At 41.4% G+C, this 16,817-nt stretch overlaps 4 protein-coding genes across 7 annotated transcripts in view; 1 reads left to right on the top strand and 3 right to left on the bottom strand.

The window, feature by feature from the left end:
- Positions 1-2,085: 2,085 nt before the first annotated feature.
- On the bottom strand, positions 2,086-2,510 carry LOC134087806 (histone H3). Its single transcript, XM_062541567.1, has one exon. The coding sequence runs from the start codon at positions 2,508-2,510 to the stop codon at positions 2,100-2,102; it is 411 nt and encodes a 136-aa protein (XP_062397551.1). The 3' UTR covers positions 2,086-2,099.
- A 730-nt stretch (positions 2,511-3,240) lies between these two features.
- On the bottom strand, positions 3,241-3,841 carry LOC134087840 (histone H2A). The gene has a single exon (XM_062541630.1). It carries the CDS (start codon positions 3,681-3,683, stop codon positions 3,306-3,308), a length of 378 nt encoding a protein of 125 aa, XP_062397614.1. The 5' UTR covers positions 3,684-3,841; the 3' UTR covers positions 3,241-3,305.
- A 1,329-nt stretch (positions 3,842-5,170) lies between these two features.
- On the bottom strand, positions 5,171-6,304 carry LOC134087771 (histone H1-like). The gene has a single exon (XM_062541497.1). The coding sequence runs from the start codon at positions 6,302-6,304 to the stop codon at positions 5,684-5,686; it is 621 nt and encodes a 206-aa protein (XP_062397481.1). The 3' UTR covers positions 5,171-5,683.
- A 2,614-nt stretch (positions 6,305-8,918) lies between these two features.
- Positions 8,919-16,817, top strand: part of LOC134087543 (adhesion G protein-coupled receptor E1-like) — a 16,814-nt gene continuing 8,915 nt past the window's right edge. The window contains exons 1-8 of one of the 4 annotated variants that reach the window (XM_062541117.1): positions 8,919-9,075; positions 9,976-10,047; positions 10,824-10,952; positions 11,130-11,216; positions 12,032-12,157; positions 12,268-12,414; positions 13,472-13,606; positions 15,536-15,673. In XM_062541117.1, the coding sequence (XP_062397101.1) occupies positions 9,045-9,075; positions 9,976-10,047; positions 10,824-10,952; positions 11,130-11,216; positions 12,032-12,157; positions 12,268-12,414; positions 13,472-13,606; positions 15,536-15,673 (865 nt within the window). In that variant the 5' untranslated portion in view covers positions 8,919-9,044. Of the gene's footprint in view, positions 9,076-9,975; positions 10,048-10,823; positions 10,953-11,024; positions 11,217-12,031; positions 12,158-12,267; positions 12,415-13,471; positions 13,607-15,535; positions 15,674-16,817 lie in introns of all 4 variants that reach the window. The other 3 variants (XM_062541108.1, XM_062541125.1, XM_062541133.1) reach the window with 3 other exon arrangements.

The raw sequence follows: 16,817 nt of genomic DNA, 5'->3' as shown, positions 1-16,817 counted from the left end.
TTGGTTTGCCAGAGAGTTTTATTAATCTCATAAAACTTCTGTACCATACATCAGTAGTACAAGGAAAAATTAATGGTGAATTAACAGATCCTTTCTTAGTTAATAGTAAAACAAGGCTGCCCACTTAGCGCAGCTTTGTATAATTGCAATCAGCCCTCTAATAAGAAACATTAACCAGGATACCCAGCTAAATGGGGTGGATTTAAACCCTAAAATTAAAATTAAGATATTAGCATATGCTGATGATCTGACGGTCATATGCTGATGATCTGACGGTCCACACAGTCAGAGTGTACACACGGCCAATGGTGTGATGTCTCTTGTGGCAAAGCTGATGATGTCTAACAAGGCCGTCTTGGTCAGCAGAAAAACTGCAAAACTTGCAATGCATGGAGATTCAACCCTCACACCTGAAACATAAATACATCATTTAATTTTATATAGCCTATATTTAATTTAATTTAACTTATGGAGTGCCAAAACATTACACATGTCTCATGGCGCTTTACAGTGTGTTAAACATTCCAAGTAACAGGGGCAAGGAAAAATATATATCTAAGACAACACAATGGAGAATTATCTGTTTGTATTAATTAGGGTGATGCTTGTTTACTCATTTGAACAAATATGTAACTAACCTAGATACCACACAAACATCACTGACTTGATATATTGTCACAATGTAAGCTATCACTTCCATAGGGGAGACATGGCCCTGAAGTAATAGATATTTGACAAATGTAAGTTACTGTTAGTCTGCTAAATGCATAAATGCACCTGACTACATCTTCAAGACAAGTATTAATGGAAGAGTAGGGCTGTTCATCCAATTACTCGGTACTTGTGTCAAATCATATGCAAATACAGCACAGCTTGACTTTACACGCCCACGGCCAGAATCTTTCTGTAATTTCCCTCCGATATCGAATACCCAGCCACGGTTGGTCGTTTTCAATCGAAGCAGGCAGAATGGAGAGGTTTAGCACCACCCACAGATTATCGGTTTACAGTGCAGCACCTTCTTTTGTTTCACTTTACCTCACTTTTCTTCTGAATGATGGGAATCCTTCGAACTGTATGGCAAATACCAAATACAAAAAAAACAAAACCATAAGTGTTTTTCGCAGTCCCTTTGGGGTATTTTTCGTATTATCATTAGGGCACTTTGGGGTTAACCATTTTCTGAGGCTGTTGAATGGTGCACAGGTGGCCTGTTGATTTGAATGGTGAATGGTGAACAGGTGGCCTGTTGATTTGGTGCGTTATAAACGGCCTTAAAAATGGTTACAGTTAACCCTTAAGTACCATGATGAGCAATTGATGCATTAATCAACAAAACTCTACTGTAGAAAAATAAATGAATAAGGGAAACAAACAAACAAAAATTGTCCTGTACCGTTTTCCCTGCCATTTGTTGACAGCCATTTTACAGTTGACAACATAGGCCTCTACAGCACTTTGCAAAGGGAAATGTCAAACTCACAGTAAAATATAAGGAACTAAAATATAGAAATATTGCTAGGATTTACCTGCATTCACCTATACGTTCTTGTCTGTCAAGCCACATGTAGGCCTATGCTTGTAACTATGACACCAACTTGTTAACGACTTTGTAATGGCACACGCGACTTTTCAGTATGGATTTTCATTTTGTTTTGTGTATTTCTGCCGCCGATTTCGTTGGATAATGAGTCAATCCTCCTTTTAGGATCTGACTTTAGCTCATTTTGTAGCTCCGATGGGTCGCACCTACCATTAGTGATTGTTTTGGCGCTTGATTGTTTTCAAATTATTTTCATATGAATGCATGCGTTGTCTAGGCCGTGCCATAAAACCGGAATAAGACAAGAAGCCATGAATCCTGCGACAAGGAAGACGGCAGCGATGTCGAGCCTTGACTCATTGTTTTTTTCTTATACTGTAGTTCGTGTAAAGGAGAGATGTGCTCACTTTGATCGGAGAGTGTTTTATCATTAGTCTCTCTTGCATTTAGTATTACATTTAACACAAGTTAATATATATGGAAAACAGCTTTTTATATATATTTGGGTGGCTCTTAAAAGAGCCTTTGAACTTTTCGGTTACTGAATTTAAATCATTTAGGCACGTTCCCCACGGATACGACGAGCCAGCTGGATGTCCTTGGGCATGATGGTCACTCTCTTGGCGTGGATAGCGCACAAGTTAGTGTCCTCGAACAGACCGACGAGGTAAGCCTCGCTAGCCTCCTGTAGAGCCATGACAGCAGAGCTCTGGAAGCGCAGGTCGGTCTTGAAATCCTGAGCGATTTCTCTGACCAGACGCTGGAAGGGCAACTTGCGGATCAACAGCTCGGTGGACTTCTGATAACGACGGATCTCTCTCAGAGCCACTGTGCCAGGCCTGTAACGGTGAGGTTTCTTCACGCCACCCGTTGCTGGTGCGCTTTTACGCGCAGCCTTGGTGGCGAGCTGCTTCCTCGGAGCCTTGCCTCCGGTGGATTTACGGGCGGTTTGCTTGGTTCTGGCCATTGCTACGTAGTATTCTTCGGGGTTGAAGAGAATGAACACAATTGCGGAACTTGGCTATATAAAGCCTACGGTCTCAGCCTGCCCCCTGTGTACGTCAGGTTGTTGGTCTCCGCTGATTGGTCGTAAAAGTGCCGCCTGAAATTCAAAATACAAAGGACAACCCATTAATGCCCTATATCATTGTGAGGATTGACTATTCACAAAATGTAAATGATAAGTAAAACAAATGCGCTGAAACATTCAATCGATCAGTGCAGTCTGCACAACACGGCAAACAATAGACTTCTGAGCCGTTATACTAGCACAAAATAATGCCCTGAGATAGCTTATATGTGCTACGTTAAAGACCGCAAATAACGGAGTGTTTATAAACAGGAACCCCCAAACTGGAATGCCTTATTGTTTGTATATATATATTACACGCACACACCTCATTGAAATAATGCAATTGCAAGCCTGCGTCATCACTCTCAACATATCGCAGCAGCCGCTCATGATAAAAGTAAGAATCCAGAGTGATACACTAAGAATAGTCTACATTCTTCAGGCTTATGTCTTACAGATTATAAAACAAGATTATATAAAACCTAAAGACGACAGTGATTTTGTGCATGACATTTTGGAAGGGTACGAATGGTCAGGTTTTGAGGAAAAAATCTGTTTGCTGAACTGCTCGAGTAAACATTGTTGAAGTTACAAAAAGCAATCAATGAGGAAAAAGTTTGGAATTTGTTTTTTATTGGTATTTGGGTGGCTCTTAAAAGAGCCTTTGTTTCAACGATAGAGGGAGCAGATTTACTTGGACTTCTCGGTCTTCTTGGGCAGCAGCACAGCCTGGATATTAGGCAACACACCACCCTGAGCGATGGTCACACCACCGAGAAGCTTGTTTAACTCCTCGTCGTTACGCACAGCAAGCTGCAGATGGCGGGGAATGATACGGGTCTTCTTGTTATCACGGGCAGCGTTACCGGCCAACTCCAGGATCTCAGCGGTCAGGTACTCGAGCACGGCAGCCAAGTAGACCGGTGCACCAGCGCCGACACGCTGGGCATAGTTGCCTTTGCGCAACAGCCTGTGCACACGGCCAACGGGGAACTGAAGTCCAGCTCTGGATGAACGAGTCTTTGCCTTTGCTCTGGCTTTGCCACCAGTTTTACCTCTTCCACTCATTTTTCAATTGTTGTTGAGAGTCCGTTTGAAAACTGAAATGCAAGCCAACTGCAAAGCTTGATTTTTATTCCTCTATAGGGCGGCGCTACTTTGGGTTTCAGTGGTTGAGAACATCATGCAGAGAGCCAATCAACGTGTAGTCCGTTGCGTGACATCATCTTGATTTTTTTTGGCGCTCCCGCCTCCTGAGTCCTTTTCAGCGCAATCACAAAAGAGCTTAAAGGTTGGGTACGGAATTAGCAAAACGGACGGCAGAGTTTGAACATATACAACCTCAAGTCCCGCCCTCCATGCACGAGCGACAATTCAAATGCGCAGCGCGAGAGCGAGCCAGGCTAAATGAAATGCCATCCTGGCGTCTACAGCACTATGAGCTCTAGACTAGTCTCCATACAATCACTCACATCAACTTCCCCAATTACATTCTTTAGGCTATTCACCTCCAAAGGGTTGTAGTACATATGGTTCAGTAGCCATAGGTGTGTATATTTGAACAGAATCTGGTTTGTTCTTACCAGGGCGATTATCTCCTGAAATATCCGAGTTTAGTGCTGCCCCGTTGGTTCGCCTATTCCACCGTAGCTCCAAGCTGTTAAGTTTCGATTTCATGTTTACAGCACTCTTCGTGTCATGGTAAAATGTAATTTTTGCTACATAGCTTATTTATTGCGTGGGTGATTGAGTTTCCGTAGGTATCCGCTGCCTTAGTTAGTTTGTATAGAAATGAAGTGACACAACAAGAGGGGAACATGGACGTGCAGCAGCAGGCAGTTGGTTTCGTTTCAGCACTGACTCGCGGTCACCAGCTTTCGAAAGGGTCGCGCGCGGTGGGGAGGGGGAGTAGGAAGAGGAGTAAGGCTGGGATTATACTTGCCGTTAGACCAAGCGTAAGCGTATGCGCCCGTGTGCGACCTGCTGTGTCCTGTGTACAGACTCGCTGCAGCATTACACACCTTACTGGAGGTCTTCACCAGGGGGAGACTAGTAGCCTAATGTCAGATGTGGATGTGGCCATGTGCCATTGTTTACTCTCATGATTGCCCCCAGCTTCGATGTCGATAATGCATCTTGCAGTCACCTTTTTTTGGAGTGATCGCCCCCTACTTTCTTATCAGTATTGCATCACGCGGACGCGTCGTGTTCGCTTGCGACGACGTGCACGACCGACGCACCAAACGACCGCAAAATACGCGAGGCAGCCATGATGCGTACACGAACGCGTTGTCTACAGCAAGTCTAAACGTGCCTTTAGACGTTAGATTGACGATCGAGCTGTGAAATGATGGTATGGGGTGAGGAATTCTATTGGCTGGAGTTTTTCGAGCCCTGCCCGTTCCCCAGATGATTGACGTGTTTAATTTCCATTTCAGTGCTTCCAACTTAGTGGCTATAAGTGGGTTAGGAATAGGATTTCAAGTGATTTTGCAAAAATGGCCAAAAAAGCTCATTCCATACCCTACCTTTAACGGGTGGCGTGTAAAATAAGTGATATCCCAGGTCAAATTAAAGTTAATTTTAGTGGTTCAACTTAACACCCAGTAAACCAACGAGGCTTCCTTAGATACTTGGGCACATTTGGCACCGACACTGGCTATTAGAATGTAACATGCTGGAATTGTTATATTTTGGGTTTGGATATTTTGTTTCATGCTTGGATGATCTGTTGCACTCGGAAGAAGGAATGTTGTGTTACCGTAATAAAGCCAAATATAAAGCATTTTAAATATGCACACATAACCCATTAGCCTAGTCCCTACTGAATTGTCTTAACACTGTTTCATTCCACTTACTTTTTCTTAATTTCGGGTAGCATGTGGACTAATAGGGTTTGGGAAGTTATAATGGACAACTGCGAAAAGTGTACGTGTACTGTTAACAGAAATGGTTTTGCATACTAGCAGGCACTGATAGAATAATTGCATTCAGAGAGCTTTTGGGTGGCTCTGAAAAGAGCCTTCATGTCCACTTGCTGAAATACAGCAGAAGTAAGCGCGTAACATTTACTTCTTCTTGGGTGCAGCCTTTTTGGGCTTGGCAGCTTTTGGTTTCGCCGCCTTGGGTTTCGCAGTCTTGGGTTTCGCTGCCTTTGCTTTCTTGGGGCTCTTCGCTGCCTTCTTGGGTGCAGCGGGCTTCTTGGCTTTCTTCGGGCTCTTCGTTGCCTTTTTCGGTGTAGCGGGCTTCTTGGCTGCTTTCTTCGGGGACTTTTTGACAGCCGCGGGCTTCTTGGCTACTGCCTTCTTGGGCTTCTTGGCCGCGGCAGGCTTCTTCGCTGCTGGTTTCTTGGCTTTAGGAGCTGCCTTCTTTGCGGGCTTCTTTTCCACCGTCTTGTTCAGTTTGAAGGAGCCGGAGGCGCCGGTCCCTTTAGTCTGGACTAGAGTTCCCTTTGTTACCAAACTCTTGATGGCCACCTTGACACGAGCGTTATTCTTCTCCACGTCGTATCCACCAGCTGCCAGAGCCTTCTTCAGCGCAGCCAGAGAGACTCCCTTCTTCTCTTTAGAGGCAGAGACGGCCTTGGTGACGAGCTCGCTCACACTTGGGCCAGTCTTCTTGGGTCGGGGCGCCTTCTTCTTGGGGGCCTTTGCTGGGGCCGCGGCGGGAGCTGGAGCCGTTTCTGCCATCGTATCGTTTAGGTTTCACGCACAGACAACTCGAAATGCCTGAATGAATAAGTCCCTACTGAACCTGGTGGGCTGGATTTATAACTAACATGAGAACCATTTAGACTCAGCGGAGGTAGAGCTGCCCCGGCCGTTCTGTGGCGGAGAGATCACTTGTGTTTTCTCCACACACTTCTTTGTAAGAAATATAAGTAGCGACACTACATTTACCAACACGACGAAGTCTGTAGTGAAGAGCACAGCCTACACATTCAAAGGAATATATAGGGCATTATGGTTGCCCTTCATCACGTTTGCAACGAACTGCGAACTTTGGGCCTCTAGGTGGAGAGGTTGCAGTCAGTCCGAGTTTTGTGAGGAAAACTTGCACATAATGATTATAAGACCGTGCAATTCGTTGACAAAAAGTGCCATAGGCCCAGACAGGAGCCTCGGTAACACGTAAAAGCTGTGACAATGTGTTTTTTGCGGATGTGTGCTTTCCAATTGGGAGCATTTTGGGCACTGCGAAACACAACACAACGAACATGAAACACACGGATACCACATAGGTCTAAAAGTTATGCGAACAAGTCATAGGAAACATACGTTGTGTGACATTTGTTAAGGCTACTTATGCAGACATTTGACCAAGAATGAATTACATGTTTCTAACACACTGACTTAGACTATTCTGTTTCTAACACACTGACTTAGACTAGTCTTTGGACTGCCCATAGGCTGTAGATGATTGATGGGAGGGCAACATTTGTATTTTGCCTGTTCATTATGAGTATGCAATCTATTCATAGGGATTCATGTGAAAGCATGCATGGGTTGGATGGCTTAGACATCTCTGAATATTTTTTGTTAATTTATAGCATATGTTCATAGTTGTCATTACACATAACATATTTTATTAAAATCCTTTGATTATGTAATTGCACAACCTGTTAATTTCACAGCATCAACCCCAACAGGTCAAAACCCCCTCCACTGGAACACATTCTTCCCTCAAGACAAACACTCAGTGGGCCACATAGTCCATGAGCCAGAGACCCATTTTGGGCCAATCGGTGCCAACTGAGGGCATAAAAATAGTGTTCAACAGGTCCTGCATCCACAGCGCCCCAGTCAGACTCCTCTGACAGTGTGGGTCATTACCAGGTGACCTTCAGCCCACAGCACTTGCATGGCCGGTGTAGCAGAGTCATGTGCTCGTTTTGGAGTCCTGCTCTTCAAGGTAGAGGCAGGGGCACTGCCCCCTATAATATATAGGTGCTCTCTGCGGGCCCTCTGTCAGTGCTAGGCCCTTAGAACCTGCTCTGACTGAGCAGATTGAGAAGAGTTTAGTTCCTCTCTTGAAAACAGGAACTATGTTGGTTTCCATCCGCCTGTAGTATTGACACCGGTACTCTCACCCAGTAAGACTTGACACCAAAACTGATACAATAAAAATGATATCAGACATCACATACAGTACGTTCTTGTAGACTGGAGTACCATGTATGAGATTTTCTAACATGTGTTTAGTTTTTGTTGTTTGTTTGTTTGTTTGTTTTGATTCCTGTTTAACCAGTTGACTTTAGTTACTCACACCCCAATATTGCAACATAATCCACAATGTAAGTGCAGTACAGTATGTTCAATCATATATTGTGTGTGCGAAGTTGCTGTTATTCTTTTCCTACTTTGATTTATTAACACATTTGTCAACTTTGCTGTCACATTTTCAAAAAATGATTTAAAGAAACTGGCTGAGACAGAAGTTTGCTGGCCAAAATTAGCATTTTTTTCTAAATACATTTAATAATAATCAATGATTACACAGTATTACACATAATAATAATCAATAGGTATTTGGCTTTTGGGTGAAATGTACAGAAAATGTTAAGTGTTCAAGCTACAGTGGTATTATATCAAGGAAGTGTAATATTTAAGTAAGCATGCAATGGTGATTTCATCATCTCAAACAATTCATTGAAACAAAAGCCAACAATGTTCACCAGAGAGACAATTATCCCTGACTTTTTGTGAGTAGTATAGATGGAATAAGACTTGTAGTATATATATATATATATATATATATACAAATAAAACAATAGATAAAAGGAGTGAAAGAATGTCTGTCTAGTTCTTCCCTCTTGTGTGTGTTGAGTGTGTAGGCGGCAGATAAAAGGGATATGGACAAACTGGCTGTTGCAAGATGTCTGTTGCAAATGCGGTCACACTGCAGATTGAGAGACATCTTTGAGAAATGTTTACCTCTGCACCTATAAAAAGAAAAAGCAATGAGGTAAAATCAAAGCAATATAAATGCAGCTTTTTATTCAGAAAGCATGGCACTCTGTGTGTGTGTGTGTGTGTGTGTGTGTGTGTGTGTGTGTGTGTGTGTGTGTGTGTGTCTGTCTGTCTGTCTGTCTGTCTGTCTGTCTGCCTGTCTGTCTGTCTGTCTGTCTGTCTGTGTGTGTGTGTGTGTGTGTGTGTCAGTGCCCACATGTTTTTGCTCCATCTCAGATGAAGTAACTTCAGTTGTGGTAAATCAGATGAAATCTTCAATGAAGTAACACCGGCGAGGTGGGTGGTGACAATGATGTCACTTCCTGCTTCTTTCATACAGTATGGGCAAGGACCATAGAGACACAACAGATATAGATTCTCCTTCCCCTGTCTGGCTCCCAATCTTAACCAGCAAGTTAGATTAATCAGCCTTAATTCATCACTGAAATGAACCATTTCACAAACTGTCCCGACCGCTTGTATGGAAACTAAAGTCATGCTCTTCATACTAGGTGAGTACCAGACCATTGGCTAGCTGTCTATATGAATAGCTGTCTGTTCACTATTGGATGTATCAAATATGCTGTTCAAATCTGACCTGCAATACATTGACCCATTCTAAGAGAGAGAGAAAGAGAGAGAGAGAGAGAGAGAGAGAGAGAGAGAGAGAGAGAGAGAGAGAGAGAGACAGAGTTGCAAGTCTTCTGTTGTAAGTCCATTTCAGTGCCACTTCCCGGAGATGCTTATCTTTTGAAATGTAGCTGTTGGCTAACATACTCAAACCATTCTAACATTTTAACATCTGTTTATGTATAGTATATGCATTATAGTTGTATAATATACCTTGGACCAGAATTGAGACCTTTTTGTACCATCATTTCACCAATATCTGGCATTGCTGTGTGTGTGTGTGTGTGTGTGTGTGTGTGTGTGCGTGTGTGCGTGTGTGCGTGTGTGCGCGTGTGCGCGTGTGTGCGTGTATGTGTACAGTATGTGTGTGTGTGTGTGTGTGTGTGTGTGTGTGTGTGTGTGTGTGTGTGTGTGCATGAATGCCAGCTATGAGATATTACCTTATCTGCTAGGTTGTAAGACACATCTCTGTGGATGTTCAGAAAGTACATTTAGAGAGCCAGGATTGTGTAAAACCTAACTTCCGGAAACAAATGGAAGTCTTTGATTTGCAAATCATAGCAACCCTATATTTAATCGAGAATAGTTCAAAGACAACATATCAACTGTTAATGATTTGAATATTTCATGGAAAATTGAAGCACATTTTCAATTTGACAGCAACATGTCTCAAAAAAGTACAGTGAGGAGCAATTTGGTCATTTTAAGAACTAGTGCACTGGATTATAATTGTGTGTTTGTTCTGACCTGTTTGGTACTGTGTGTCCTTGTGTTTGTCACAGGCCTATGTTTGATTATTGATGTGAGTGGAATATGCGAAAAGGGATTTGTCTTTCAGAGTGAAGAATGCGTAGGTAAGGATGGCAGTACCGCTATTGCTATTGATTGGCTAATTTGAGTTCATAAAAAACAATGTGTTTGTTGTTGTTGTTTGTTTGTTTGTTTGTTTGTTTGTTGTTGTTTAATGTCAGTGGTTTGCATCAAGGGAGAAGAAAGCTTTCACATCAAGATTATGCATGTGGGTATTTGTGACTGGTCACAGTCAATGAGGAAATGGGCTGTGACTTCCTCACAGTCTGAAATACTGTTCAAAGGTTTCAGCAGATTTGTACATGTATTCACATTCATGTATTTATAGTTAATATTCTTATTGAACACCAAATGCATCAATAGCTACACATGCTACGCATACTGCCGCTGTAGTCTGGGAAACAGATCCTCAAAGACAGACATGCGGGAATATTCCACATATCCCCCTATAACTCCCACTCGACACAGTCTTACTAGACTACATCACAGTATACCCACTACAGCTAACTAGGCTACATCACAGTAAACCCATTGCAGCTAACTAGACTACATCACAGTAAACCCATTACAGCTAACTAGACTACATCACAGTAGGCTACCCACTACAGCTATCTAGGCTACATCACAGTACCCGCTATAGCTAACTAGACTACATCACTGCATGACATAGCGAGAGAGATTGATAGAGGGGGCTTCCTGATTAGCTACTTATAGGGTTTTTTTGCAGACCTATCTCAAAGAGCATGGATGCATGCAGCCATATCACTATATGCAACCACAGACTTGTTTCTAGAATGTTCTGCTTTATCCCTCTCCACAGATATAAATGAGTGTGTGGATGGATCAAATAAATGCAACCTCAGTCAGACCTGTGAAAACACCCCTGGCTCTTACAAGTGTGTGTGCCTTGAGGGTTTTAGCCAGGGATTTGGTGAACTGACCTGTGAAGGTAAAGAAAAAAAAAATGCTTATTGACTATAAAAAAAATTGATATTTCTCTAGATTTCTTTTCAACAGACAGACTCTTACATCCTTTTTTTACATGACAACGACTCAGATGTGAATGAATGTCACACGTCTGAAGATCCTGTCTGTGGTCTTAAGGGCAAGTGTTTCAACTCCATAGGCAGCTACTACTGCAGATGTGATCTAGGATATGTATCAAATAAAACCTCAGAGTTTGCGATTGTAACAGATGATCTCCATTGCCAAGGTAAGTGCAGTCACATACGTCGTGAACATGTTTTTTTAAAAAATATAGGCTCTCAAAACCATTTTTGTTTTTGCATAACTTCTTTATTCAAATTCATGGAGTACATAGCCTGATGTAGCCAGATTCAATGCTGTTCAGAATTTGAGTCTGGCACAGCATGATTTTTATGGGGCGTGTTACCGATACAAAGAGAAAAATGCCTCTGCACACAATTAACCAATCATAGCTCTTTTCATTTTCAGAGTTATTGCATTTACGTTACAGATGTGATGGCTAAATGTAAACATTTAGCTTCTCTGTCGACAGCCTTTTTGCTCAACTGAAGTACGCTCATCACCATATGTGTTTGTGTCTGGAACTATTTGTTTGGCTGCCATTTTGACCAGGACTCCCTGGCAGAAGAGACGCTCAGTCTCAATGGGACAATCCTGGCTAAATAAAGGTTAAATAAAAAATAAATAAAAAAAATGCTGTAAGCTAGCACAGACGATTTGATTCGTGCATCCAGTTTTCATACAGGCAGAAAGGCCAGACTTAATGTCCTGACTTTTTGCGGACAAGGTGAAATTTGAGCTATATGATTGCACATGTGTAGGTGTTTTTGTTTGTTTGTTTGCTTGTTTTTAATGTTATTTATTTATATATATATATATATATATATATTTTTTTTTTATTATTATTTTTTTTCCAAAAATTAGCTCCTTACTCCTTTGACTCCAGGCTTGTTGAAAAAAAGAGTACAGAGTACAGAGAAAAAGCAAAGCTCTGTTGTGAAATCTCTCTCTCTCTCTCTCTCTCTCTGTCTCTCTCTGCAGACATAGATGAGTGTAGGGACGGAGGTCATGCCTGTGGCAATCTGACCTGTGAGAACACACCTGGCTCTTACAAGTGTGTGTGCCGTGACGGTTTTAGGCAGGGATCTGGTGAATCTCCCTGTGAAGGTAAAATAATAAAAATAATAATAACATGCTTATTCACTATTAAAACAACATTTCTTTCAATTCGTTTTCAACAGACTTTTATATCTTTTGTTTACATGACAACAACTAAGATGTGAATGAATGCGAGTCTAGAGATCCTGTCTGTGGTCTTAAGGCCACGTGTGTCAACACCATAGGAAGCTACTACTGCAGATGCAATCCAGGATATGTATCACATATAAAGAAGCTGTTCATAACAGACAATTTCTATTGCCAAGGTAAGTGCATCCACACAAAATCAAAATTGGGATATTGGATGATTATGATATCTATGTCTAAATCTGAAGACAGGCATTGTGGTGGTGTACAATTGATTGGAGACCAATCAACCATAGACCTGTTTTTTTATATATATAAATATATATTTTAATTATGACTTTTTATGTCAAATTAATGGATTCCACTAGCCTCCTGTAGCCAGCACACAATTAACCAAACAGAGCAACAACATCCTACCGTAAAGGTAGAACAGCAAAAACATTCTTCTTCTCAACAAATGCCTTAATTGCTGTTTTCTATTCATTTTTTTTTATTTAAGCTACTGCATTGATGTTACATAATGTGATGGCTAAATCCCACCACCACCACACACACACACACACACAGACAATTTGATTGGTGCGACCAGTTTTCATATGGGCAGAGGGCAGAGAGGCCAGACTACCTGCCGGCGAATTTGGATTTCGGCTGCAACCTATAGGGCTTGGCTGAAACCTCACATCTATCTGCCCTGCTTCCTGTCCACAACTTTTGGGCCCAATCACAAACTAGCTTATCCAAAAGATGCACCGGATCGTTGGTCTGATTGGACTATCCAAGTGTACAAGGTCATTTGAACTACAGTATGCCCATTGATCACGCCTCCTGTGTAGTAGAAATGACGCACAGACTCCCCATACTAATGCTCAATCTTAAAAAAATTGAGCTCAGTATGGTGATAGCCAGACTAAGTCCAGGCCGAACTTCCTGACGGTTTGTGGACAGGATTAAATTTGGATTGCATAGGTGTGGAATGAAACGAAAATTGTGTGATTTTTTTCTTTTTATTATTATTATTATTATTATTATTTCAATGTTTTGATCTTTTCAAAAAGTAGTCCCTCACTCCTTTGACTCCAGGCCTGTTGAAAAAAAAAGCTCTGTAGCTGAAAAGCAAAGCTAACTTCAAATTCTTTGTTCTAGTTCAAGACTGAATTAGGGTGATCATGGACGTGTTGTAAAATTACTCTCTCTCTCTCTCTCTCTCTCTCTCTCTCTCTCTCTCTCTCTCTGCAGACATAGATGAGTGTAGGGACGGAAGTCATGCCTGTGGCTCCAGACAGATCTGTGAAAACACACCTGGCTCTTACAAGTGTGTGTGCCGTGATGGTTTTAGGCAGGGCTATGGTGAATGTGGCATGGTCTGTGAAGGTAAAAATATATATTTATCTACAGTGCCCTCCAAAAGTACTAGAACACATGCTTAAAGTTAAATATAAAATCATCTTTTGGAAATTGGTCTTAATGCCTTAAATGAAACAATGAGGAAATATTCAACCTTAAAAGGGTTTGGCATGCTTTGTCAGTTATTAGCTGTTAGCTACGTAATTAGCTGGTTTGAATTGCATTGAGCTCAATGAGAATGAAACCAGCTAATTAGTTAGCAGTTAATAACTGACATAAAGCATGCCAAACTCTTAGTATGGTGAAGGTATAGTGTTGATGTGGGGTTATTTTTTATAAGGCCAAGGGGAATTTATCAGGGTGCATAGTGTCCTGGATCTATGAAATATTTTTATTTTAAAAATAAAAATAAAAATCCTCTATGGGAATGTAACATGGGCGTTCCAATACTTATGACCCCTGTATTTTAAGGAAAACATTTATTTATTTACAATACATTATTCATTCACAAAGAAAATTGATGTTCTTAAAGGTTGACTATTTCCTCATTGTTTCATTTAAGGCATTAAAGGTTGGGTACGGAATTCGCAAAACGGCCGGCAGAATTTGAATACATACAACCTCAAGTCCCGCCCTCCATGCACTACGAAAATTATGCGCGAGAGCGAGCCAGGCTAAATGAAATGCCAGCCTGGCGTCAGCACTATGAGCTCTAGTCTCCATACAATCGCCCACATCAACTTCCCCAATTACATTCTTTATTCACCTCCAAAGGGTTGTAGGTAATAGTTCCACAAATCAGACAAGGTAGATGATTTTATAGCCTAGGCCTACATTATGGTAAAAGCACAGTCTACCAGCCCTTTCGTTCGGAAATTCTAAAACAACGATGCATTTTAATACACCAAAATAACATTTGATATAGGCTACCTTACATCTTTCAGTAGCCATAGGTGTGTATGAACAGAATTTGGTTTGGTTCTTACCAGGGCGTTTATCTTCTGAAATAGGCTATCCGAGTTTAGTGCTGGCCCGCTGGTTCGCCTATTCCACTGTAGCTCCAAGCGGTTAAGTTTCGATTTCATGTTTACAACACTCTTCGAGTCACGGTAAAATGTAATTTTTGCTACATAGCTTATTTATTACGTGGGTGATTGAGTTTCCGTAGGTATCCGCTGCTTTAGTATGTATAGAAATGAAGCGACACAACTTGAGAGGAACATTATGGGACGTGTAGCAGGCCTATTTACTTTCGTTTCAGCACTGACTCGCAGTCAACAGCTTTCGTGCTGTGTGCACGAACGGGTCGCGCGTGCGGGGGGGAGGGGGAGGAGGAAGAGGAAGACCGTTGAGCTGTGAAATGATGGTATGGGGTTTAGAATTCTATTGGCTGGAGTTTTTCGAGCCCTGCCCGTTCCGCAGATGATTGACATGTTTAATTTCCATTTCAGTGCTTCCAACTCAGTGGCTGTAAGTGGGTTAGGAATAGGATTTCAAGTGATTTTGCAAAAATGACCAAAAAAGCTAATTCCATACCCTACCTTTAAGATCAATTTGTAAAATATTATTTTATATTTAACTTTAAGCATGTGTTCCAATACTTTTGGAGAACACTGTATGCTACTCATCTCTCTCTCTCTCTCTCTCTCTCTCTCTCTCTCAAGAGAAACCTCATTAGTGAATGCAAAGGCTAAAAAGATTTTTTTTTTTTTTAAATAGTGAAGTGAATTTATACTTACAATGTCCTCTGTGTGTGTGTGTCTGTGTCTCTGTGTGTGTGTGTGTGTGTGTGTGTGTGTGTGTGTGTCTGTGTCTGTGTCTGTGTGTGTGTGTGTGTGTATGTGTGTGTGTGTGTCTGTGTGTGTGTGTCTGTGTGTGTCTGTGTGTGTCTGTGTGTCTGTGTGTGTGTGTGTGTCTGTGTGTGTGTGTGTGTGTGTGTGTGTGTTCTGTGTTCAGATGTGAATGAGTGTGTGGCTATTCCTCCAGTGTGTGGCACACTCGGCACCTGCACAAACACCCTAGGCAGCTACACCTGCACCTGCCCCGAAGGCTTCGGGAACCCCAACAATAACAGCAGCAGAGCCCCTTGTGAAGGTGAGACTGTGTCTCAGGGGAAAAGGACTCAGCTCTGGGTGGCTTAGGGTGATATGGAAACATTTCTCACATCTAGGCAAGAGACATTTTAGTGTGAGGGTACGTCTTCTTAATCAATAACCAGGGCTTAAACTCAGAAAAACATATTCAGAACAGCCCAAAGTACATACTGTACATTTGGTCATGTGCACAAATATATCAGTTCTAGTCTAGTAGGAAGGGGGGGTCCCATGCACCCGAAAGATATATTTTTTTAACCTAGTTTTTTGTAATCCTTAAGGTGTCTAGTTAATGGATTTTTTGTCCTCAACGCCAATTATTGTCCCATGTATGTTTTTTTTAGCCATTTATTATGGCGGGCCTGGATTTTTCACTGTAAAACATGAAAACTTCAAATCAACATAACTCCTGAACTATACATCCCACAGAGACCATTCAACCCATTTCATTTTTGTCTTTTCATGGGGAATTTAGAAAAAAGATTCCCATGATTAGGTCATGTCTGATGCTTAACAGCTCAAGTAAACACAAAAAAAATGCTAGAATTCGCCTAAAATAAACTGCATAAACTCCTCCCCTGTACACCCCATTAACATTTTTTTTCAAACTTTTGTGTTTTTGCAATCTTCAAGATGTACATGAAACAGAAGTTAATGAAATCCACTTGTATTGTTACATGTATGTTTATTCTGGCTAAATGGTTGTCATCCTGAATTTCCACAAATGCAAAAAAAGATAGGGTAGATGCAACATAATGTCTTAACTATACATTGTGTGGAGGTAAATGACCCAGTCTTTGGGTCCACATTCACATGAGGTATTAATGGAGATGGATAGTGACATGATTGGATGATTTATGGATTTATTATAACAAATAAATGCTTAAATGTAGAAAAATGATTAGGCGGAATTGGGCCAGGGGAACTAAGAAAAAAGTTTTATTTCATTCCAACTCTTTTATCTGTAATGATCTAGGTGTATATTAAGGTACACATCATCACTGGTTCTGAACACAAACTATAAAATTCTAAGCCACACCCTTTACATTATTCTGCCAATTCATTTAGACGCTGATATAAAGGTCGAGACAGTTATTTGATTTTTACCAGTTTGATGTAGCTAGAAATCTAGACGCACCCTAGCA

Source organism: Sardina pilchardus, chromosome 1, assembly GCF_963854185.1.
Source record: "Sardina pilchardus chromosome 1, fSarPil1.1, whole genome shotgun sequence".
NCBI lineage: Eukaryota > Metazoa > Chordata > Actinopteri > Clupeiformes > Clupeidae > Sardina > Sardina pilchardus.
This window is presented reverse-complemented; position numbering and strand designations above follow the sequence as displayed.

What these genes read in the sequence shown, in the direction of transcription:
- LOC134087806 (XM_062541567.1), bottom strand. Translation starts at nt 2,510, where the DNA reads ATGGCCAGAACCAAGCAAACCGCCCGTAAATCCACCGGAGGCAAGGCT.
- LOC134087840 (XM_062541630.1), bottom strand. Translation starts at nt 3,683, where the DNA reads ATGAGTGGAAGAGGTAAAACTGGTGGCAAAGCCAGAGCAAAGGCAAAG.
- LOC134087771 (XM_062541497.1), bottom strand. Translation starts at nt 6,304, where the DNA reads ATGGCAGAAACGGCTCCAGCTCCCGCCGCGGCCCCAGCAAAGGCCCCC.